This window comes from Lotus japonicus, chromosome 6, assembly GCF_012489685.1.
Source record: "Lotus japonicus ecotype B-129 chromosome 6, LjGifu_v1.2".
NCBI classification, from domain to species: domain Eukaryota; kingdom Viridiplantae; phylum Streptophyta; class Magnoliopsida; order Fabales; family Fabaceae; genus Lotus; species Lotus japonicus.
In genome coordinates, this window is record NC_080046.1 from 66078965 (window position 1) to 66104408 (window position 25444).

The 25444-nt window shown below is 34.7% G+C and overlaps 3 protein-coding genes across 8 annotated transcripts; 2 read left to right on the top strand and 1 right to left on the bottom strand.

The window, feature by feature from the left end:
• The first annotated feature begins 2448 nt into the window (after nt 1–2448).
• LOC130725803 (protein FAR1-RELATED SEQUENCE 5-like) lies at nt 2449–4737 on the top strand. Its single transcript, XM_057576992.1, has 2 exons — nt 2449–2481; nt 2563–4737. Exons 1-2 carry the CDS (start codon nt 2449–2451, stop codon nt 4735–4737), a joined length of 2208 nt encoding a protein of 735 aa, XP_057432975.1.
• Nucleotides 4738–8731: 3994 nt separating this feature from the next.
• Nucleotides 8732–16223, top strand: LOC130722565 (probable cinnamyl alcohol dehydrogenase 1). Of its 3 annotated transcripts, XM_057573323.1 has the most exons (12): nt 8732–8915; nt 9843–9917; nt 10075–10228; nt 10341–10409; nt 10524–10602; nt 12732–12851; nt 13349–13444; nt 13695–13808; nt 14082–14312; nt 14662–14947; nt 15415–15565; nt 15678–16223. In XM_057573323.1, exons 7-12 carry the CDS (start codon nt 13356–13358, stop codon nt 15872–15874), a joined length of 1068 nt encoding a protein of 355 aa, XP_057429306.1. In that variant the 5' UTR covers nt 8732–8915; nt 9843–9917; nt 10075–10228; nt 10341–10409; nt 10524–10602; nt 12732–12851; nt 13349–13355; the 3' UTR covers nt 15875–16223. The 3 variants fall into 3 exon arrangements, with proteins under 3 accessions (XP_057429306.1, XP_057429307.1, XP_057429308.1); XM_057573324.1 differs by lacking the exons at nt 8732–8915; nt 9843–9917; nt 10075–10228; nt 10341–10409; nt 10524–10602 and having other exon boundaries at nt 12713–12851; XM_057573325.1 differs by lacking the exons at nt 8732–8915; nt 9843–9917; nt 10075–10228; nt 10341–10409; nt 10524–10602 and having other exon boundaries at nt 12727–12851; nt 13346–13444.
• A 4294-nt stretch (nt 16224–20517) lies between these two features.
• On the bottom strand, nt 20518–24746 carry LOC130722857 (uncharacterized). 4 transcript variants are annotated; one of them, XR_009014109.1, is made up of 11 exons: nt 24358–24744; nt 23918–24173; nt 23599–23706; nt 23250–23508; nt 23064–23160; nt 22859–22980; nt 22655–22721; nt 22428–22488; nt 21973–22083; nt 21661–21863; nt 20518–21494 (listed from the first exon to the last, which is right to left on the bottom strand). XR_009014109.1 is itself a non-coding variant. In XM_057573710.1 (11 exons), exons 3-10 carry the CDS (start codon nt 23617–23619, stop codon nt 21762–21764), a joined length of 840 nt encoding a protein of 279 aa, XP_057429693.1. In that variant the 5' UTR covers nt 23620–23706; nt 23918–24173; nt 24358–24746; the 3' UTR covers nt 20518–21494; nt 21736–21761. The 4 variants fall into 4 exon arrangements, 1 of the variants encoding a protein (XP_057429693.1); XR_009014110.1 differs by having other exon boundaries at nt 23599–23745; XM_057573710.1 differs by having other exon boundaries at nt 21736–21863; nt 24358–24746.
• Between the last annotated feature and the right edge of the window lie 698 nt (nt 24747–25444).

Below are 25444 nucleotides of genomic sequence, written 5' to 3' on the forward strand. Positions count from 1 at the left end.
AGTCACAAGACAATGTGTTGTCTAATATACACTTTACTAAGCATAATGGAATAATAAAAATTTGCTTAAAAATACAATTATATGAAGCCTTTTTAAAAAGACATCCTAGTGTTCAACAAAGATGAAATATACAGTAGCTGACGTAGGAGTTTGGAATGAAGGAAGGTGGTATTAGAATTAATTTCTCTTGTAGGAGGAACTTTTTTCAACTGGAAGCAGAATTAACTAGTTCGTAGGTTATATCTTTACTCATTTTCTATTAGAATTTAGAAGAAAATCAGAACGATCGCTAATGGTGGAAGACAAGGAATATTCCAGAGGATATTTAGTAAAATATTTAAATCTTAGTTATAATTAAGTGGATCGATCATCTGAACAAATACACTGGGTAGCAACACTGAAGAGAGCACTAATCATCTCTTCTTCTATTGCCAATATATTAGTATACAAAGCTATGGATAAAGTGTTTAAAGTGGTTTGGAATCTTATCATCTTTAATCCAAAATGGAAAGTGACCAAGCAAAACCTAATCAATCAATCACCCCGAAGAGTATTTAACTTCTTAGATAGTGAACCATGAAAGACTACTGTGCTTTTGAGCTTCGCTTCAATTTGGATGGATTTCGCGTCATGGTGTGGACCTCTTGCAAATAATACCTAAGAGTATGAGTAATTGTGGATTGAATTGAATTGATTTTGAAGGAAAAAATCATCTGATCCAATTTTATCAACTTTATGGTACTACCATTTAACACATTCGTCTCTATATTCAAATTGGATCCAATATATAGTGATTTGGATTGGATTGTATTGGATTTTTCGCTACATAATTAATTAATGTGTTCCTATATGACATAGTATATAATTATATACATGAAAGTTTAACTCAATAAGTCATATATAAATGGTGTCCAACCACACATTTGGGGTGTATGGGAAAATGCCCCTTGCATATTTTACTGTGAGTTAACAAAGGAGATAGAGGAATCAGGAATCTACAGACACTGGTTAATGGTTTGTTTTATAGCAAGTTGCAAAACAGGACCTGCCATTTGCATGAAACAAGAACACAAGAAAGAAAAAGAAAGAATCAAACATCGTACATGTGATTACATCTCTCAATATAATTACATAAAGGTTTCTAGAATTGGAAAAATCTTCTCCCATACTCATTTATCAGATTCCTCGGCCAGCTAATTTCGAAACGACAGCTCTTGTCAGTCTTGTGAAGATCTTGGAGTAAATAAAAGCTATTTCCCGTGTTTGTTTGAATATTAATTACGTGCAATATCAATAAATTTCCCAATAAAATTTTGTTCACTAATTAATTTCACCTCCACCTTAGGAGGTAGTGAAGAAATGAGAGAAAAATAAATGATATGACATGTGATGTGACATGAAATGTAAAGAGAAATAAGATGTGTATATAAATCATTACTCGCTATAATGCCAACAAATATATAAACATAACTTGTTCTTTCTACTAATAAGTGAAGGAAAAAAAACTTGAACACTACAAAAAAAACGATTACATCAGCTTACCCGACATAAAATGTCAAATTTTAAATTTGTGTCACAATTAGTGGAACATCAGTTTAGCCAGTGACGGATCCAGGAGTTTTAAGTTGTGGGGGCAATATATACGCGCGCGCGCACATACACATACACACACATATATATATATATATATATATATATATATATATATATATAGGGAGCATATCAGGTGAGAGGAGTGATTTATAATGAGAGATGAGAGGAATAATTAATAACCCTTGGATCAAAATAAAGGGTTCAGATTAATTCTCACTTTTAAGTTCTCACGTGACCACCTCTCTCTTCAATTCATTCTTTTCACACATACGCACACCATCGTTCGTTCTCTCCCCAGAAACACGACTCGTGAGTTCACTTCATCTTCTCCGTCGCCGGGCAGAATTACACGACCCGTCACTGCCTTCTTCTCCGACGATTTCACTTCATCCTCTCGCCGTCGGGCAACGTCTCCTTCCGTCCTCGGCCACGACGACGTTTCTGCCCACTCCACCCTCGCAGCGTTTCGGAGGACCAAGGCTCTATTTCGCTCCACCGTCCTTTCGAGTGATGATCAAGTTTTATTCCCAGGTTTCCCCCTTTCGATTTTTTAACATCTTCCACTGAACTTCATTGCTTTTCATTGCAAAATCTGAGTAAAAGGGTATTAAGTTACATTAATGCTTCCAAAATTGACTGTTTCTTGGCTGAAAATGTTCCCACTGTATGCATTTTATATATTTCAATTGACTCTTATCTTTGTAATGCATCCCACGTATATGCCCTTTTTGAATAATCTCATCCCACTTGTTCTGAATTAGTTATTATTTTCTCAATTTTAATTGGTAAATACAATGAGCTAATTGGGCGACATTGCTATATGCAGGAATGAGTAGAATTGTATCCCCATTAAGGATGGATTCTGCCCTCAACAGCTCAATTGAAGAGGTACAAAGCTCTCTACACTATGTTACTATATTAAGTTTTGTGTAATTAAGTTATTTTTTCTTATATGGTAATGTTTTTTAGGAAAACGAATGGGTGCCAACTTGTGCTGAAGAATTAAAGCCGAAGGTTGGACAACAATTAAATACATTAGAAGAAGGTGAAGAGTTTTACAAAAGGTATGCACATAATGCTGGATTTAGTGTTCGCTGCTCATCTGAAACTAAAGACAAAAATGGCGTGAAGCGCTGGAAGTATTTTGTTTGCTCAAAAGAAGGTTACCTACCAAATAAGACAGAAAGTGTGGTGCAAAGTGAATCCACAGTTAAGCTTAAGGCTAGAAGAAGGAGTCTAACAAGAGAAGGATGCTATGCAAGGGCTGTTTTCAAACTGGTAGAGGAAGGTAAATATGAACTTAATAAATTTCATGAAAGTCATACACATGCACTTGCTTCACCTATGAAGAGACAATTTTTACGATCAGCAAGAAAAGTGAATCCTGTGCACAAGAGTTTATTGCGTGCATATAATAGAGCAAATATTGGGCCTTCGAAAACTTACCACTTGTTGAAAGAGCAATTTGGGGGTTATCAAAATGTTGGATGCACACAAAGAGATCTTCAGAATTACTCAAGAGATTTAAAGACTTTAATTAAAGATTCTGATGCTCATGTATTTATTGACAACTTTAGAAGGAAGCAAGAATTAAATCCATCCTTCTATTATGCTTATGATGTAGATGGAGAAGGTAGATTAAAATGTGTTTTTTGGGCAGACGGTCTTTCTAGAAAAAATTATTCTTTATTTGGGGATGTTGTTTCATTTGATACTACTTATGAGACAAATAGATATTCAATGATTTTTGCACCATTTACTGGAGTAAACCATCATAGGCAATGTGTTACTTTTGGAGCAGCATTTTTAGCAGATGAGAAAGCTGATTCATTCATTTGGTTGTTTGAAAAATTTTTAGAAGCCATGGGTCACCATCAACCAAACCTTATAATAACAGATCAAGATCCTGCAATGAAAGTAGCTATAGAGAAGATTTTTAATCATTCTGCTCATAGATTTTGTATGTGGCACATTATGAAGAAAGTTTCTGAAAAAGTTGGTGTTTCATTGAATGCCAATGAGGAGTTCAACACTGATTTCAAGTCATGTATTTGGAGATCGGAGACAGCAAATGAATTTGAAACAACATGGAAATCTATCATTATTAGATTTCAATTACAAAAGAATGATTGGCTCTCACATATGTATGATATTCGAAGCATGTGGATCCCAGCTTACTTTAAAGATATTTTTTTAGCTGGGATATTGAGAACAACCTCAAGATCAGAAAGTGAGAATTCTTTCTATGGTAAATTTTTGAATCCTAATGTTAGTTTGGTTGAATTTTGGATGAGATTTGATTCTGCTATCGAAGCACAGAGGCAAAAGGAACTACTTGCAGATAATGATTCACTTCACTCACAACCAAAACTGAAGTTGAATCGCAATTTAGAAAAGCATGGATCAAATGTTTATACTCATGAGAACTTTTATAAGTTTCAGAAAGAGTTATGGATTGCATGTGTGGATTGTGGAGTTGAAAGCAAGAAAGAGGAGGGTGGACTGGAAATATTGCATATAATCGATAACAGTCACGCCAATGCTAAAATGCGAGAAGTGGCTTATAATCCTTCTAATCACAATGCAGAATGCTCTTGCAAAATGTATCAATCTCAAGGAATACCTTGTAGACACATACTTTGTGTTCTAAAAGGGAAAGGATTAAATGAGATCCCAAGTAATTACATTTTAAATAGGTGGACTAAGTTGGCAAATAGAAAACCTATTTTTGATACTGCTGAGAATGCATTGGAAATGTGTTCTAAACCAGAAAATGAGAGGAAGATCATTTCAGATGTATGGGATCACTTATTCAAGTGTGTGGAGAAGGCGGGAAATAGTAAAGAAAAATTGCTTTTCGTGATGAATGGAGTTATTGACATTGAAAAGCAATTGAACGAGTTTGAAGAGAATCCTGAACAAGATATGGCTGATGACTTGCAAACTTTTGTTGGATCCAATATTCCTAAAGAAGTGGAAATCCTTCCCCCACGGGTTTCAAAAACAAAGGGAAGTGGAAGACGAATCAAAGGTGGAAAAGAGAAGGCTGTAGAACAACAACAGAAAAGAACAAGGCTTTGTAGAACTTGTGGCGAACATGGAATTCATGACAGTCGTAACTGTCCCTCAAAAGCATCTTCCTAGTTTTGGTAAGAAACTTTCGTATATGATTTCAATTACTTCTTTCTGCTTTTTTGTTCTTGTTTTTTAAAAACTTTCTAACTAAGAATCTTGTTTGTTATTAAACAGGGGATTTTGTGTTGCTTCTTCTTATTTCACATGCAAATAGATGTGTTTGTTGTCAAAAGGGAAGAATGGCATGAAAAGAAGACGTAAAAGAGAACTCAATTCAAGTAGAAGAAGTCAATTCAACCTTCAAGTTTGGACATTTTGGAGTTTAAAAGAACACGTCAATTCAATGTTTTAAATAGGAAATTGATTTTGGATTTTTCATTATGTTGTAGACAATGGTGATAGCTCATTGAAGATGAATTGTACTCAGGGATCTCATGCTATGGATCATTTAGTTTAGTAGCTTTGTTTAGAGTTGAAGTTTGAAATAATTGCTTCTCATGTGTTATTGAGACTGATACATTGACCATGTGCTAGAAGTGCAGATTATGAATTAGACTTGCCAGAACTTCTCTTCATCCCAGTATTTATGCATTCCTCTGTACTAGCAGAGTGTATATTTAGATTTAAGGTAAATTTATTGATGATCTGGGACAAATGAAATGAAGTAAAAGTTTTCAAAGTTGCTCCATAATCATTTGATATTGGGGAAGCAAAACAACTTTCACAGTTATGGGCAAAAAGAAAAAATTAACATCCATTTCATTACAAAATCATAACTTGAAATCATTAGTCACTTGATACAACATAAGCAACTTTCACATTTGTGGATCAATATTTATAAAGACTGGAAACTTTTTTTTTTGATAAACAAAATTGTATTAAAGAGGTACTAGGGGTACCTCAACCCATGGTGTGTACAAGGGACTCAAGTAACAGAGAAACAAGAGAAGAACCAGAAAAATATGTTACAAAAAAGACAGCAGCCTATTGTTGTTCAGCAATCATGGGGAATACACTTATAACCCAGCAGATCAATTCATGGGGAATACATCTCATGGGGAGACCACTGTATAAACTAATACATTGTCACCAAGTATAAACCAATTCATAACCTAATACATTGTCACCAAGTATAAACTATCAACATTAGTTAACTGTCATAGGACTCTTCCATTAGCTTCCAAAGATGCACCATTGCATTAAATCACTTCAATCTGAGATGCTGATTCATTCTCTAAGGCTTTATTGAATCACTTGAATCTGACCACTAATAGCATCACACAAATTGCAAAATTCGTGAGGAAATTTGTATGTGCAAAAAAAAATTAAAGCAAGTTATGCAAACCAACATAACACAAATTTCACATGTAGCCAAAAATACTCCGTAAATAAGCTCCAAGGAAATATATCTGCAAAAAACACAGATAAAGATAATAAATTAGAATCAGCAATGGTAAATAATGGGTACCCGAAAATAGTGAAAAGTTACGATTTTTGAAATAGAAAAGGAGAAAGGAGGCACAAATAATGAATTAGAATCAGCAATGATAGATAATAGCTTCTTCAGTGACTGTGGCTCTACGGGTTCCACCACCTCCATCTTCGACCACCTAAAGCTTTAGGGTTTTCAGATTGAATTGAATTGAACTGAAGTGAACACGAAAACCGTGTTTGCCTTTGCTTCCAACAGCTAGAAGAAACTCGAATAAACACAGAACCAACCCATATTCGTCAGCAATAGAGGGAAAGGGAAGAACAGACTTGAATCTGATGCAGGATTGGAAGACGGGGAGGGAGAGGGAGAGAACGAACGATGGTGTGCGTATGTGCGAAAAGAATGAATTGAAGAGAGAGGTGGTCACGTGAGAACTTAAAAGTGAGAATTAATCTGAACCCTTTATTTTGATCCAAGGGTTATTAATTATTCCTCTCATCTCTCATTATAAACCACTCCTCTCACCTGATATGCTCCCTATATATATATATAACATATTTGTAACTTGTTCAATTTTTAGTTGTTTTCTATGTTGTGTTTTGATTTATTCACAAATAACTTTCTGTTCCATTTCATTTCTACTCAATTTCTTTTCCTACCTCTCTTCTTTTCTTATCACATTATTTATCATATCTTACATTTCTCCCTTGTTTCTTCTTATCTCTCACTTGGTCTGAATGAATGTTTATCTCATTTTGAACTTAATTTAATAACTTATAGTCATTAACAAGGTTAGGAACTCTGCCAAAAAAAAGCAAGAATTAGGAACTGAAAAGTACAATAAAACATTTGATTTTATTTGATCAGGACATGTAATTCGAGGGAAAATGCCTAACCAATTAATTGGTATTATCAAATATCTGGTATGCATGCATTTAGAAACTGAGACAAATTTTAGAGGAATAAGAAGGGGTTAATACTGGATGAGAAAAAGGGAAGAGGGCTGAAGTGATGGACATGGTGTTGTATTGTTAGAGAAGAATACTATCAAATGGAAATAAGAATGAGTGATACAATGGATCGGATATACTATCAAATAGAAATTAAAGAAAACAAAAGAGTGTATTGCATAGTGGAAATGATAGTGGGGGCATTTTATGTAGTCTGGGGGCAATATTACACTAGTATCCTAATATTCTATCAGACTATTAGCCTATTTTTTGGAATTCAGGTGGGGTCATTTGCCCTCATCACCCTTAACCTGCATCCGTCCCTGAGTTTAGCTAACGCTTATAATTAGTGTTCGCTCAAAAAAATAAGCATTGATTTTGGCTAGCGATAAAATCACCGATCATGATAGTATTTTGACTTCAAAATGTTTCTGGCTTTGTTTTGGTCACTTGTTGAATTATTTTTCTTGGCTCCTGCTTTCCTTTTCTTTTTCTCTTTATAAATGAGCTTTTAGCAACCCTTGTTATTTATGTATTTAATTTAGCATTCATAAAAAATAATAGTATTAACCTCACCGACACTAATTTGAAATGTATTATATATATCCATTTCTTCGGCCCATGTTTTAGCATCAATCGACTCTGTCAACACTAATGTTCAATGAATAAGCTGACACCTCACCGATGGATATCATTTCTTTCATCAACTTAAATGACAATATATTTCAGTAATTACAAACCTTGTAGTTGTTTTCCCTATTGATTTATAGAATGAAAATAGGTATTAAATCAATGTCCTATTTTATATTCTTGGGCCTCTGGGTCTCTTTTAATTTGGAACTTACGTCACAGATTGCCCATAGCCATTAGCCCACGTGATAGAGTTTTTGTATATATTTTGTTTCCTTAAACAGTCAATGGATTTGTCCAAAAAATAAACAGTCAATGGATTTGTTATGGTCAACTTTATTCAAGGAATGAGAACATATATTGACAAAAAAAAAAAGGAATGAGAATATATTAGGGGTATTATATTTCCAACTAAGCTCCTAGCCAGTTGTCAATTATCAATAATTGATAGGTCTAATTAGTTAAACAATGTGACAATAATGATCTCATATCAATATGTTTGCAAATGGAAAATATCAGTCATTACATTTTGCGACAGAAAACACACCCATCACAAAATCTTTGTCAGAAAAATTGCGACGGAAAGTAAATCCGTCACAAAATCCTTGTCAGTATTTTTGCGACGGAAAGTACATCCGCCACAAGTTCCTTGTCAGCAAGTTTGCGACGGAAATTAAGTCAGTCACAAAATCCTTGCCAAGCGCCAGCATAATCCATGTCAGCAAAGTTGTGACGAATATTAAATCCGTCACAAACTCGTTGTCAGAATGTTTGCGGCGGAAGTAAATCCGTCGCAAAATCCTTGTCAGTATATTTGCGACGTACTGTCTGTCCGTCACAAAGTCCTTGTAATCAAGTTTAATTTAGTTACAATTAGAGACAGATGTTTTTCGTCGCAAATACCATAATCATTCATTTTATTGGCAGCTATTTAGTGGCATCACATAAATATGCCACTAAATTTTTTGTTCTTGTAAAAAGACTATGAAGAGAACATTCATTTCCTTCGAAGCTGACCTCTTCGTCAGTCTCTCCTCCAATCAGAGAAACCGCCGGTCGTCGGTCGATCTCCCTCCTCGGATTCCGTTCGCCGGTGCTAGGCTTCAATTCCCAAACTCCATGACGCCGTGAAAATCCGTAAAGGCTTGATCGTTCCTCAGCCATGTGACGTCGCCGGCGTTGGCATCACTCGTTTCGGCGAAATGGTGATTTGAGTAACTCTGTATATCTTGGTCAGCTTTTAGATGCAAATTATCAAGTTTAGTTCATTATTTTCTGGTTGCTTGTATGCATGTTTAAATTTTCTACTTTCATTCAAGTGTTATGAACTTGGATCTGTTCATGTTATTTCTATTTGCACATTGTATATAATGTGATGTTACTCAACTTTGATCTAGTTATACATGTTTTGCTTTTGAAATGTAGATTCTTCCATAGTTCATGAATTTCATTTGTGATGGTGATCATCATAAATCATAATTCTCCATTGGCATTTAATGTTAATTAATCCATCCACTATCTCTGAAAATCATATAGAAATTGAGATTTCTTACTGATCATATTCTCCTCTGCCATTAAATTATCTGCGACAGTGTTTATCGTTTACTCAGGGTATGATGGCTGCTTATTGCTTAGGCAGGACTAGGTATAGAACTGATATTTGATAGGACAGTGGAGGAATTATTGTGTACATAGGTTAAGGATAGGATTTTAGATGTACCAATGCTAGGAATCGGGGTATATTTAAGTTATTCTAAAAAATGGGGCAATTTGCAAGAAATTCTGGAATAAGATGATTATGAAGGGCTTGACTGGTGGCTGTTGGCTCTTAAGTGCAGAGCTATTGGAATTGATTTAGTGGTATGATAAATTCCAGGCCTGATAAACAAAGGTAACCTGTTGTCTGTTGACTTAGGGTGCTTTAAGGTTTCTTTCAGCTCAAGTGACATATTAATATGATCTATACATCAGTAATACAGCATATAGAACAAATTTGACAGGTTATCATTTCCTCGCCCATCCATGGAAGAATCAATGAAAGAATAATATTTCCATTTGGGTTTTGAGCCTTCAAGTTTGATTTTAGCGAACTGATTCTTATGTTGTCACTCAATCATTTTGCGATGTATAACCATTTTTTTCTTATCATTTTTATACAGGTTGAGGCTGTTGCGCATTTTGGGGTTGTGTTTCTTCTCTTTGCTTTAGGGCTGGATTTTTCGTCCTTGGCGAAGGTTTGCTATTTCTTGTTGCAAATCATATGAACAGATTGAATGGAACTTTATATTGTCCTCACCTGAGGCTTTTGATTTGAGGCTATAGATCAGTAAAACTCTTGTTTCCATTTCCATTTTTCTAAGGGAACCTGTTTTGCATTATTTTTCCATGCAGTTAAAAGTTGCAGGGCCTGTTGCAGTTCGTGGAGGGCTGCTTCAAATAGTATTTTAGTCATGTTCCTTTGTGGCATAAGGAGCTAAATTATTGGCCTCTTTAATTCAAAACATTATTTGCCTCTTAATTCAAAACATTATTTGCACCAGCAGTGGTATGTTTTCACACCATTTCCTGAAACTTACTATGTGTATTGTTACTGCTGGTGCTTAACAGATTCCAAGCATGATTCATTAACTACTTTTAGTGTTTGCCATGTGATGCAGTTTTTAGTGGAGCTGAATAGTAATAATGCACTTCATGTTCAAGTGACTATTGGGACCCTTATTTTTCAGGTAGCTTCTTGAGTTTTAGATGTTAAACACTTAAACTCACTAACTTTTCATAAAGAAACACTAACACTTGACTTAACTTGTTCATAATTCTTTCTTCTACACTTTTTATATCAGAATTGTATCTCTTGCTTTTTTGCTCAAGGGAGAAACTTGGGTTGTCTAGAACTTTCTTGTTCACACCTTGCAACTCCAGGTAAATGTACTTTGTTGCTAGACTATATTGAACTCCTAGTTATATTTTACAAGCATTATAGGCCTCTTTGCTAGATTTTGTGCTCTCTCTGCAATACAAAATCATGATAGTTGCGCACTGCAATTAGCTGGGAGGATATTTTCGTGTAACCTAATTGTGGCATCAGATGAACACTCCTAATAATGTGTTAAGCAGTTATTGCCAAACAAAAATTACTACCAAGTAAAGAAGTTAGTATTTACGATAGAACACCGCAAGAAACAACAATTTTGTTGTCCAAACCTACGCAAAGCGTTGATTTGATATTTTATTTCACTTAAAGATAGTGTCGGCTCACTGAACAATATCACACTATGGATAGAAGAAATAAGGAAGAGATTATGCTTAGTTTAGTAGGACATATTTTGTGCAGAGAGAATCATGAAAGATAGGTAGGCCAAGGAACCTTGTATGGTTTGCATTGGGAGGATCTTAATCCTATATTCTCCTTATCACTAAAGATTGAGTCACAAAAGTTATATAATAATGGAAACTGCAATAATATTATGAAAACTCAGAACCAGTCCTGATATTTTACGTCTTCCACACGTTCGTTTCATTGTCTCCCATGGATGCGTTCAATTGTTAATTTGAGACTAGTGGAGGTTCTTTTATGTAAACTTTTTTCTCGTTGGGTTGGGCGTGTTTAGTCCTTTAGAGCATAAACATTTTCTTTTTAAGTAGAATACAAATCTAGTCTATTGAAAAAGCACTGCTGACATAATGGATGAGCTATTTCCTTTGACAATTCAAGAGTTAAGAATGTTCGAGTTTACTATTTTATTTTTAAATTTTGTTGGTAATCGTTGTTTTCATACGGGCCCCTAAACGATGTTGAATTCCTTGCTCCCTAGATATTTTTTTAGCAAGTGTTCCCCGGTTAATAGCGCCACCGTTTAATTTGTTTCTAGAGAAAGAGATCACCGAATTAAGTAACATCTACCCATAAATCATTTTTCTATATACATGATTAAAGTAGCTATTTTTTGCTATGATATTGTGGTTCCTACCTAAATAGTATTTAATTAAGTCGGCTAAATTTCCGTCATAAGAAAATTGGAAATTCCAATTCCAATAACAGCAGGCGCATATGCTTAGGGCGGTGAAATATTACGATTAACACCTCATAGATAATGAAAAAATTCGCCAAAAAAATATATAACGAAAATAAAAATTTGAATTAAAACGAAAGAGTTGATTTTTTTTTCAATTATTTTTTAAAATTAAATGAATTGCATTAAAATTTCAGTTGTTATCTTTACCTTTTATATACCGAAAGACTATCAATTGGTCTTATGGGTACTAAGTAAGGTGAGAGCACAAGTTCATAGCTCTGGAAAAATATTTGTTGGGAGGAGACATACAACGATCTTTCGAATAGGAAGTAACATAAAAAGAAATAAACGACTTAGATTTACAAAATTGTGTTTAAAAAAGTGAGAATTGCTATTTGTAATGAAAAACACAATGCACGAGCCCGACCAAATGTGATAAAAAAACAAAAAGATAGCGCAGAGTAAAATGTAAGCAGCTACAGTTAAAGTCAAGTTTCTTTCGTATGCTCTTGTTGAAAATATTATAATTTGGGAGACCTAACTTTAACATATGAGTTAACTCGAGAGTAAAGACTATCCTTATCCCACGTGAGATTTCTAACGCACTACCTCAAGTCCAGGCTGGAATCTACGGAGCGGTTGTAGTATGAGAGGTCTCCCCTAACAAACAAAAATATAATAGACTCTGATATCTTATTAAAATTTAAAAAGTCAACTCGACTATGGTTGCTCTACCATTTATAAAAAATATCTAATGTGAATATTTCTAGTCAATGTAGCACATCTAACAAAATCTCGTGCCAAATATCATTTTCCAAAAAAATGGCATGATCTGTCAAAGCAATGGAATCCTTATCCAAAACCTATGAATAATTCGTGTAGAAATCTTTATTAGTACTAGTGGGTCAGGAAAAGATAACTGACGACGTAATGGATGAGCAATTTTCTTATTTGACTTTCTACACAGCGGAGTTAATAATGTGCATTTGTTTGACTCGTATCTTGAATTTTTGCTTTTGCCACTCTTTTTTATAGTGCTGCAAAACAATGTTAAATTCGAAGCTGAAACTCAGAGAAAGGAAACCAGAACAAAAGACCTCTTCCATTTTCTCTCTTAAATTTCTCTTCATCTTCCTCTTCGTTACACTTACACAGGTGACTATGCTACTTTATTCCTTGTGTATCTTTGCCAAACTAATAACCACGTCCAATGAACTCTTCACTCTAACAAGAACTTCATATGAATTATAGGAAAAAGGGTATAAACAAGGTGTTATATCATAAAAAAAAGTCATGTATTTTTTACAGGTACTTGTGAAACTGAAGAGGAAGATGATCTCATGTTTTGGATTTCTGATTTAATAGTCATTTTTTCATGGCCAGTTTTATGATTTGTTAGCTTTTGATCTATGGTCTATCATTTTTTCCAAATTAATGCTACATCTTTTCTTACTATGACCCTTTTAATTGCTCTGCTTTTGATTTTTGGTAATGATTGCTCTGCTTTTGGTTTGACTCTTTTATGCATGTTATTTTTCATTTACATCAAAGTCAAGAATCGATTCATATCAAATAAATGCTCATACCTTGTGACTCTTCACTGATTTATGATAAATTACCAGAAAGTAACTAATTGCGTTATGGTGAAGTAGGAAAATTATGAGTTCTGAAGGTGCAAGTGAAGAATGCCTTGGATGGGCAGCAACAGATACATCTGGAGTTCTGTCACCTTACAAATTCAGTCGCAGGTATGTGTGTACATTCTACTCCGGTTATAGAATGGTGTTGCATGTATAATACATAATGCACGTTTGTAAATTCTCCTGCAATTGATTTTAAAATCAATTCTGAAGAAAAGTTATGTGTGTAGCTTCCGACCACCAGAATCGATTCTGAGAAAAAATTAACTAATTCAAATATGCTAATACTTGACATGCTGGTGTTTTTACCTTTTTTCATAAAACATATATTGACAATATGATAATGATGGTTGCTCAGGGCTGTTGGAGACGATGATGTTTATGTTAAAATCAGCCACTGCGGTGTTTGTTATGCTGATGTAGCTTGGACAAGGAATACACTTGGCAACTCAGTATATCCCTGTGTGCCTGGGTATGTGGACGTTTCTTACAGTTTGTACATGGCTGAGAATCTCATAATCCTATGTACTTTAAGCTAATAGTAATGATACTTACACACCCGAAAAGTGCAGACACTCGACAGACATCATATTTCATCCTCTGTCTTCATATCACATTCATCATATATTACACCATTACTTCTCTCTCTTATTTTTGTTTCTCACTTTGAGTGTTTGCACTATTTAGATGTCTACAAATCGTTTTCCCTTAAGCTAATCTACTTTTGGTCTTTTTTTCATATCAGACACGAGATTGCTGGGATTGTGACAAAGGTGGGTTCTAATGTTCACGGTTTCAGTGTTGGTGACCATGTTGGAGTGGGGACTTATGTCAACTCATGCAGAGATTGTGAGTTTTGTGATGATGGACTGGAACATCATTGTGTCAAGGGATCAGTTTTCACTTTTAATGGTGTTGATCATGATGGTACAATTACAAAAGGAGGATACTCCAAGTTCATTGTAGTCCATGAAAGGTAAACTCACGCTGCTTTTAAGTAAACAACTTAATTAAGCGATTACATGAATAAACACATTGCATAAACACTTATTCATAAACTAATTATAGAAACTTATTGAGATAAGTTTAAATTAGATTATAAGTAGGTATAAACACTGATCCGTAATCCATTCTGAGCCTATTATGAAAATAATGTCAAAACAACTTATAGGTAGGTTATAAATTATGTATCAACACTTAGAATTTAGAATTTTGTCAGGTCTTCTTCCTGAATTTTATTATGAGCCTCTAAAAGTACTTGTTTGGTTTCATATTGAAGGCAGGTTATAGCCCTGTTCATGACATATTTGGTCTTACATTTTCAGGTACTGCTTCTTGATACCCAAAAGCTATCCTCTGGCTTCAGCAGCTCCTTTGCTTTGTGCTGGAATTACTGTTTATTCTCCCATGATGCGCCATAAGATGAATCAACCTGGTAAATCTCTAGGAGTGATTGGTCTTGGTGGCCTCGGTCACATGGCAGTCAAGTTTGGAAAAGCATTTGGTTTAAATGTAACAGTTTTCAGCACTAGTATATCCAAGAAAGAAGAGGCACTGAGTTTGCTTGGTGCAGACCGGTTTGTGGTTTCATCTGATCAAGAGGAGATGAGGGTAAGTATCATATAATGCATCTATCTCAATTCACAGAACAATTTCTTTAGACCATGGAAATAATATTGAGATCTGCCTTTAGAATCAGTGTGCTTTTAGACATGATTTTGGATAGAAATGATTTTGGTGCAATTGGTCATGGTAAAAGTGAGTTGAAAGTGAATTGATTTATGTTTCAATACGTTTATGAAAAGTTAGTTTTTATAAGGTAATGCTGTGAAATCGAGTTACAAAATCTCAGTTGTTTATGTCTTTACTCTTGGTGGTTTCTCAGCAGAATTGATTTTAGGACCTAAATCAATTCTCTTAGTCGAATTTCAAACATCTATATAACCACCTAAAAGTAGTTCTGGTCAGTGAAAATTGATTCTAAGGCTCTCAAATGTGGAACCAAACACACTATCTATTGTAAATGAGTTTCCATGATGGCTTATGCTTCTTCTATATTGATGGTGTTTCTAATGCAGGCATTGGCTAAATCGTTGGACTTTATAGTTGACACAGCATCTGGTCCTCACTCTTTTGATCCTTACATGGCACTGTTGAAGTCATTTGGTGTTCTGGCCCTAGTTGGGTTCCCAGGTGAAATCAAAATCCACCCGGGGCTCCTTATCATGGGTAAGTTGCTTTAAACATACAAAAGTTTTGTCATAATGACCATGTTTCATTCATGCGATTGATTACTTCATTGAAGTAACGAGACTTAAAGTATGCATAATCTGTTTGGCAGGAAGTAGAACTGTTTCTGGAAGTGGTGTAGGTGGTACAAAAGAAATACGAGACATGATTGAATTCTGTGTAGCAAACGAGATTCATCCAAATATTGAAGTGGTTCCAATCCAATATGCCAATGAAGCTCTTGATAGAGTCATAAAGAAGGACGTGAAATATCGGTTTGTCATAGATATTGAGAACTCCCTAAATTAATAGGATGATTGGAATTGCTTCTCAAGCTAGACATTATTGGAATTCACCTAGCTCGCTACATACTTCAGGAAAGAGGTGATTTAAAGCGTGTTACACAAATAAGCTCTTGAGATGGTCATTTATAGGGGTGTGAAATATGGTTTGTAATTTCATCACCCTATACTTCTTATAGGGGTGTTTCAGAGACTGCATCCTCTTCTTCTTTTTCGGCTGTTGTTTAGTTGTTTGTTTTTTCAGGACTAGCCCCTTCCTTTTGAAAAAATAAAAATGGTTTGTAAGTAGGATATCTAAATATCCATAAGATAATACTAAAGGAATTGGAAGTTTCTTCCAAGTCTTTTTTTCCGTATATTTCTACTATAGTTTTCAATACATGCAGCAATTTATTGGACGGTTGATGATGTTATTGCATATGCAGAATACATGTTGAATCATTACTGAAAAAGTTGAATTGAGACACTTTATCATTATTTTTATTCTCTTGTTTTAAACTTGTTATTGTTTACTTTATCATTTGCCAATTTACAAATATGTTTACAAATTTGAACCCTTTTAACTCAAGAATTTTAATGAAGTACAATCCTTGTGGAATCGACAAAAGCTAATTTACTACTTCGGGTCTTGGTTTTAAGTAGTACGTAAATTAGAAAACCAACAAAACCGCTAAGCCGCCTCGATCAAACCACCGCCAAGCTCCTGCCTTAGCCTCAGTGGTGCTTACACCTTTGTCGCACTTGCATCTACGTCATGCATTTGTCCTCATGTGGTCACTTTGTTGTGCTCGTGCCTGCATCGCACCACCGTCGTGCCTTCATTCTCACGAGTCACGACCTCCGTTGGGCACATCCGTTGAAAATCTCATACATACATGTAAAAGATCTCATTTGTATTTTATTAAAATGCATAGATCTTATTTTGATTTGATTTAATAACCAAAGAGAGTTATTTTCTTTCTAAATCTGTTAGTGTGTTTGGATAGGATTTTAACCTAGATTTTGATGAAAAATTTGTGATTTTCCCTAGTGATGAGATCGGTTGTTGTTGTTTTCTTTCTTTCCTTGTCATTTTTTAAATTAAGACTTGACCAACCAGCCCAACCATATGATACTTGAGTTGGTTAGATTTGGGTTCGTTTAAATATTTTATCAATATATCTTATGGCGGACAATAGTTTTCTAGAAACTTTGTTTATTTAGTGCCCATAACTATTCACTTGTTGGTCATCAATGAATAGTTTCAAAATCATTGAAATTAACACATGCAATTAAATTTTTGAAGAATCTTTTTTTGGAATTGTGGTTGTATTCAATTAATAAACATTGCAGCAGTTGTACACCTTTGTACCAAAAAAAAAAGTTGTACACCTCCTCAAAAGGAAAAAAATCTAGTTGATATTCCTTACGATTTCAAACTGCCGCAAAAAAGGACATCAAATGTAGTGTGCATGTTTTTTTCTTTTTTTTGACTGAGTAGTGTGCATGTTGAACTGTGATATATGTTAACATGTGGCTATTCCAACGGTTGATCAAAACCGATGTAGATTGAAGCACGGCGCTTCTAACCATAACGCTTTATTAACCGCCGCGAATATACATTTTCTAGCACCTTGCATTGTCACAACTCCACCGCACTTCTAGTTAATCACTCAGCTTCATTGGAGATCAATCTTGTCAAACCCGAACAAAAAGTGAAAAGAAGTGAGGATAACTAAATCTACTTAAAAAATTATTGAAAAACCAAATCACACATCAACTCTGTTGAAAGGATTAAACGTGATTTATTTTACAATAATGTTTGAAAAGTTGGAAGGGCTGACATAATGGATGAGCTATTTCTTTTAGCTTTGTGCATAAGCAAACTTTTACAATAATGTACGAGGTTTAATGCGTTGTTGAATTCTGTATGGATAAGCGGTTTGCTAATTTGACATTTTAATATTTTTATTTATACACCGGATTGAAAGCCTCAGCAGTTTTCAAACGAATCTCTTGCTCTGATGCCAGAAGGGTTGGTTCTGTCTATTGTTTGAAAGCTTGTGGTCTGAGGAATTTTTTCTTCTCTACACTCTGTGGAGTAGAAAGAGCTGGGCTTGGGCTGAGTTATTAGTCTTCTTTGTAAATTTCCTTGAAAATATTCTCTTGACTTTTCAAGATTGGTACTCTTTTTCCTTGTTAGGTTTTCCCAAGGGGGTTTTACCCTAGCAAGGTTTTAATGAGGCTTGTCTTGGTTAGTCTATTTTCAAGGAGGTATTAGGTAGGGTAGTTCCTTCATCTTTAGGTTTTGTCTCTTTTTCTTTTCTTTCTCCTTTTGTATTGGGTTGAAGTACCCATTGTACTTCTATTCAATATATTTCTAATTGCCCATAAAAAAAAATAAGGTGCATTTGTTTATCATGTATGTTGAATTTTCGCATTTGCGGCGGTTTTTATAGTGCTGCTAAACAATGTTAAATTCACAGATGAACTGGGAGAAAGGAAACAACAACAAAAGGCCACTTCCACTTTCTCTCTTCACCTCCTCTTCCTCTTCGTTAGACTTACACAGGTCCCTGCAGTTAACTGCCCTGCTTTTGGCTTAACTTTTGTTTGCATGTTACTTTTCATTTACATCGAAGTTACGAATTGATTCATATCAAAGGCTCACCCCCCTTGTGTCTCTTCTAAAGTAATTAATGATGGTTTGGGATCTTAGAATAAGGACTACTTGACCCATATTTCTAATCACTAAAAACCCTTTTGCAAGTAAAACTTTGAACGTATCTTTTAATAAGTGAGATCTCAACACATCCACTCACGCTTGAATATAGCTATTTGAGGATTGTTTGTGGTCTTTGAAAGATTTTGAAACTTGCAAAATAGTAACTTGAAGAAGAAAATAAGTTCGAAAGTCTCTCTTTTTTTGAAATGAAGTTCAAAAGTATCTGAAAGTGTAAAACATCAGCCAAATTAATTCATACAATGACTATCTTGATCAAAATTTTAGCAAACCAAATTTGTCTCTAACCCACACTTCACACATTTTGGGACTTTTGAACGTATTTCTTTCTTCCGGTTACAAACATCTCAGGGCCAAAACCAAGTTAACCATTCATTAATTTACTTTTAGTCATATCTTCAATCAGTGAACCTCAACATGAGTCTACATTTTCCTTAATTACATGCATGCATCAATATCCCCAACTTTTTTCTACTTCTATGTCGACATGAAATTTTTTGCCCCAAAACTTCACTGATTTATCTTAATTTACATTGAAGTAACTAATTATGTTATGGTGAAGTAGAAAAATTATGAGTTCTGAAGGTGTCGGTGAAGATTGCCTTGGATATGCATCAAGAGATTCATCTGGGGTTCTGTCACCCTACAAACTCAGTCGCAGGTATATACTAGGATTGTACCCGTGCGATGCACGGCGCCTAATTTCTCTCCTTTGTTCCCATTTTTTTTAGATCAAGTGTATAATAAAATCGGCCCTGTTAATTTTATACATTTAAATGGTTTGTTCTTACATAAACAATTAATGTATATAGATAGCATATTAAAAAGAAGGTGCTTGCTGTGGTACCTTGAGTCAATTCAAGGCGTGGTACCCAAAATGAGTTAAATGAGTAGTAAAAACTTATATATCCGTTGAAAGTTTGATTTTAATATATTATAGTAATGTAGTATTCCATTGTTAGAGACGTAAAATCTCTTTGTTGTGTTTTGTTAACTTTTGTTCTTCCGTCAAATATGGTCAATTGACGCGCATCGTCACCACCTTCGTTCGTCTTCACTACTCATCTATTTTTCATTAAAAAATAAATTTTATTGAATGAAGTTAATTGAAAAGTAAAATAAAATTTGAAAATGTAAAATTTACATTGAAAAACATAGTAATAATCTATTAAATAACATAATGTGGGTATCACACCCAAACAAAATTATGGGTACCACAGAATTTTCCTAAAAAGAATACCATCACCATACTATAGTTGAGGGAAGTAAATATGATGCATATCAGAAACAAACTCTATTTTATCTTATCATTGTAAATGATGATAAAAATCAAACTTTTACTATAGTTGGACCCTAATCCATTAAACCACTCGTCCCTACCTAGCCATGGAAATCTATCATAACAATTTCAAGTAAACTAAATTTAACCCCATAATGAAACAATTAACAGCATAACACATAGAATACACCACACACTTCTCACTATTTTCCCTGCTAACTATTTAACTTAATGATAATCATACCACTAATTACTTGCAAAACTGACTATGTTCTTAGTATAACTTCATTTTAAGGTGCCAATTTTCTACACCTGTACTCATTAGGCAACAACTAAAAGGAGTTGTGCCTCTGTCTCTATTTTGTGTATGGCATATGTACTCCATAATTAATTGTGTAATTTAAGAGTTAAGAATGAGATAAATAGAATTGAGATGTAATATATGTAAGATATACTTAAAAGATTCACTATCTCTCAGTATAGGGTGTGGATCTCATAATACAAAAGATTAGTAATTATTAGCCATTTTATAAATAGTGTATGAACCAATGGTAGAAAAAATAACTCATCTCAGTCACATAAAAGAAACCGAGTAAAGATAAATGCATAGAAAGAAAATAGAAAAATATACACAATCAAAGCAGATATGTATTAAAGAAACCATTGCATACATAGATAGGTCCACAGTACAGCATATATTGGATATGTCAGTTACATGACAGAGATTCCTACATGATACATTAAAACATAAAGATAAAAGCATTGAATTGGAGTGTGTAACTGTGGTCAGGGTACAGTGACCAAATTCAATTCATGCATCAAAAAGTGAGGACTGAACTTGACAACAATACTAATCCTACTAATACTATAACAAAAAGTTTTTGGAGCTATTGTCAGATAAGGCAATCTGCATCTTTTTCAGCATATCAGACTATATAGTCTGAAACCTCCTAGTAATAGGTAGAGATAAGCTCAGGGAGCAACCTCATCATCATCTGAGATCACAATCACCTCATCACCATATACACCTTTCTTCAGCACTTTGTCATTGTCATCATCAACATGTTCAATCTTGACCTTGTATTTAAGGCCACATTCATCCAAATTATCCACCATGTCTTCTCCTTCAGAAGGATCACTGTCCTCAGTGCTTTCATCTGCAGACACTATGCCATCAAGTTCATCATCTTCCACAGCAAAGTCAATAAACTTCTTCCCAGCAACAACTTCACTTAAAGTGAATCCAGATTTAGATTCCTCAGTTTCAACAGCCTTTGGAGTACCATCAATGGAAACAACTCTTTCTCCATCTGCAACTAAAGATTCAGTCCCAGCTACATCTTTGGTTTCAGTTTCAGCATTTGTCTCCTTTGGCTCATCATTCAGATCAAACTCAGTATCAGCAACACGTTTCTTTCCTTTGATCTAAGCAGCAACTTCCTCAACAGCATTAACATCCTCATATTCTGACTCAAAGTCAATCACCAGCTTCCTTCGCAGGCGACGATTACCTCTTTCAAGACTGCTGGATTCAGATAACCCAAGACTCTTGTCACTCATGTTCAAGCTACTTTCATCAGCAGATGATTTCTTCCCCATCTTAGGGAAAGATGGCATGAACTTGGCCTGTTGTACAACAACATAGATCAGCAAAAAACCTATCAAATGAAAATATACAAAAAGTGTACACTAAATATATTTATTGCAATGCTATTCAATGCAGAATTCTACTGTGAATATTGATCAAAATAGGACATGTGTAATGTATGAACCAAATATCCAAAGAATCAACCTTATTGGGTGTAACTATTGCATCATGATCATGCAACATAGCAATTATGTCCAAATCACAGCAAATCCTCATCACCTCAAAGCAATCATCCTTGCCATACATCATACCAACTTTGTTGCGGACCATAAAAGCATCTCCAAGCCAGCTACACGGTTTTCAATGTCCTCATGATACTCCCCTTCAGGAATGCTTTTGTTCTCAAGCTGAAATGTAAAGTTAAAAAGATGGGTTAAAAGCTTTAGCAGCAGTATACACGTGGTGGAAAAAATGCAAGATCCATAAGTGCAAAATCAAGAATTCAGAATAAGTTACTGCAATGTTATTGATCAATTCTTCACATGAAAAGCCAGTAAACTGTTCTGCCTCAGGGTCGTATAACACAAATACAGCGCTGTCGACGCCGTCAAAAACCTCTACTTTGAACTGAAACATGTACACATTTTAGGTGCAATTTATTCTACCATTAGTTATCTAAGGAATTTTTATCTTAGATAAATATACAAAATCTGGCTTCTTAGAAATACTTGTTAATCATTTCACCAATGATACATCCACATTTTAGACAGTCATACTTAACACCATTCATTCTAAGTTCACTGAAACATCTACATGCTTGATATGACCATTGCCCATCCCTAAGGACCCCGACTATTACAGCATGCACTATGAATATCCCCCCCTGTTTAGTGAAATAATCAAAGTAGATACAAAAACAATCTATGAACACAAATAATGGAGCTAAATTAGAAAAGAATGAATTTGATCACCTCTTTAGTTTCCAGCAGCTGAGTTAATGTTTTCCTAGGGTAGGTATTAAGCATTTCATCCCTAAGGCTCAGATTAGACTCATTAGTGGGAATAAATCCAACAGGTCCATGGTAATTCAAACCAAGAACATCCAATATGAAGATAGCAGCATTACATATAGATCAGATATAATGTTATACGACATTTTTAAAAAAATATTAGTCATTATATGGCAGATGGTTTATACCTTTTAGTTAACTCAATAGCATCATGAATGTTTGGGTTGAAATGAACTTTTGAAGATACAGGTGTGCCTTCAATGAGAAATTTGTTTGCAAATACAAGTGTTTTCAGTTATTAAAGAGTAAGATAGAAATTGCATTATATACAATGCTTCAAATCAGATTATGTAGAGGAATTGTGAGTACTATTGAAAAGAGTTTTCACATACCTTTGAAGCTTTTGACCTTAACAAACTGAAATGCAATTACAGACCTCTTAGTCCAGTTAGAAGCCAAATAGTCAGCAACAATGTTCACCAAACTCCCAATAAGAAGACATCTAATTTTTCCCCTGAAATAGAATGTGGTTGAGAGATAAGTTCATAATCATCAGGTTTATTAGCTATAAGCCATAAATAAATATGCCAACAATACCTTGAATCTTGCAGATCAATATGCAACATCTTAGTGAGCTGACTGTCTTTTATGAAGAGCTTCTCTTGACCAGCAGCAGAAATAACTCCCAAACAATCTGATTATAAATTCCAGAATTTAGGTTTGTGTTTGGTATTTAAATGGATACATTAAGGTAATACTGAATGAACTAAAGCTTTTACATACCAATCAGGTGGGTAAAATCACTAACCCTGTTACGAATAATCTGAGTATTGTAAAAAGACCAGCCATTGCGAGGGATTCGAACATCAAAGCTTTCAGCAACACTTGTGCAGGTATGGAATATCAACCTAAAGTCATGAGGGGTCAATCGAATGCCATCATTTAAAACAACCTTGAAATGAGATATGTTGTACACCCTTCCAACTTCAATAGGACGAGTAATAGGGTGCCTCCTGCACACAGAAGCTTGTATCTTTGTCCCCTAACAACCATAATAGTTACAACAAACAGTTCAGAATTTACATGTTGAAAGTGTAAAAATAATGGTGTATATAAAAGGAATTCAGCTTACCCTTCTGTCGATCAAGATCATATCCAAGCAAGAGGGTGTCAGTGTAATGTGGTCAAATGGTATTCTCCACACAGCAACAGCACGGACCCTGATGCTCCATGACCGTCCCTGTTGTTGAATTGAAGTAACATGATCAATCGCTGACAACTGAGTATCCATTGGAAGTTCAGGAAAATTAACACAAAAGCAAATTTGATGGGAAAGGAGCTTCAAGAACTCAGGCAAGTGTGTATTCAATCGGAAACAATGTAATGTATTTATAGCAGATGAGGGTAACAATTCAATTAATTTAAGGATTAAATTAAAAAAAAGAACTAACCTCTAGCTGGTTCAGTACTATAAAGAGATGAGAGCACTGAGTTGTCGACTATGGAAGGGATTCTTACATCACAAAGGACATGGAAATCTTCCAAAACAGTGCACAATCGGCTTCAAGGGATCATTCACAGGGGATACTTCCCACATCCGGATAACTCTAGTCCTAATTTTGAAGAAATTTTTCCCAGGGCATAGACTCTTGATTGGATTAACATGAACACCCATGTCTCCGATCAAAATTGGGGAAAATTGATCACCTAAAACCAAAATAGGAGCGGGATAATGAAGTAAAAAAAACACAGTGAAACAACTTATGGACATCTCAGACCATAAGGGTCCAATTTATAGCAAGGAGCTCACAGTTCCACAACCAAATTTTCGAATTGAATTGATTTCAGCTATAATAGACTTAGGGGATCAGATAGGGTGTAAGAAAAGAACCTGTAAAGCGATAGCCATAGCTGCCTGAGTAAGCAATAGTTGTCAAAAGTATCATGGTTTATGAAAATTGAGAAGGGGAAATAGATAATAGTCATCCTCCATATCTTAATAGGACATAGCAATGGCAGAAAAAAATCTCAACAGATAAGAACATAACGTAGGACAACTGTCGAAGAAGATAACAAAGGCTAACAAAGTGCATAGATAGGGACTCAGTAGATACAGAAGGATGATAATTGATAATGATGATTGATCAGAGCTGTTGGAAATGAAGATGTTTATGTTAAAATCGATCACCCATTGTCGTGTTTGTTAAGCTGATGTAATTTGGACAAGGGATTTGCATGGGAACTCAATGTACCCTGTTGTGCCTGGGTATGTGGACTACATACATTGCTGAGAATCCTATATATATATCTCGCTTCGTTTGGATACGAGCTTACTAGAGTTTATCTACTAGAAAAAGTACTAAGTACCCATTAGAATGCAAACCAAAGAGCATTTATCAGAGCTTATTTAGTGCATATTCTTGAAGATAAGCTCCAATAAACTTCAAGGTCTAATAAGCTTCAATCAGTGTTCTTTGTTTTGCAACCAAGCCGGTACATAATACTTAAGCTAATTTATCTGTGACTTTTTTCATACCAGACAGTGTTGGTGACCATGTTGGAGTGGGCACTTATGTCAACTCATGCAAGGATTGTGACTTTTGCAATGATGGACTAGAAAATCGTTGTCTCAAGGGATCAATTTACACTTTTAATGCTGTTGATATTGATGGTACAATTACAAAAGGATGATACTCCAATTTCATTGTAGTCCGTGAAAGGTAAACTTATTAATAGAAGACTAGATTCAAATTATGTATCAACTCTTAGAATTTCATGGTTGGACTTCACCTTGTTTGCTATATTACATACTTGAGGGAAAATGTGATTCAAATCCTGTTATACGAATAATCTCTTGAGAGAATCATAAATAGGGATGTGAAATATAGTTTGTAGTGGATATTTAGATAACCATAAAATAAAAAGGAATTGGAAGCTGCTACAAAATCTTTTTCTTACTCATGAGTTTGTTTCATATA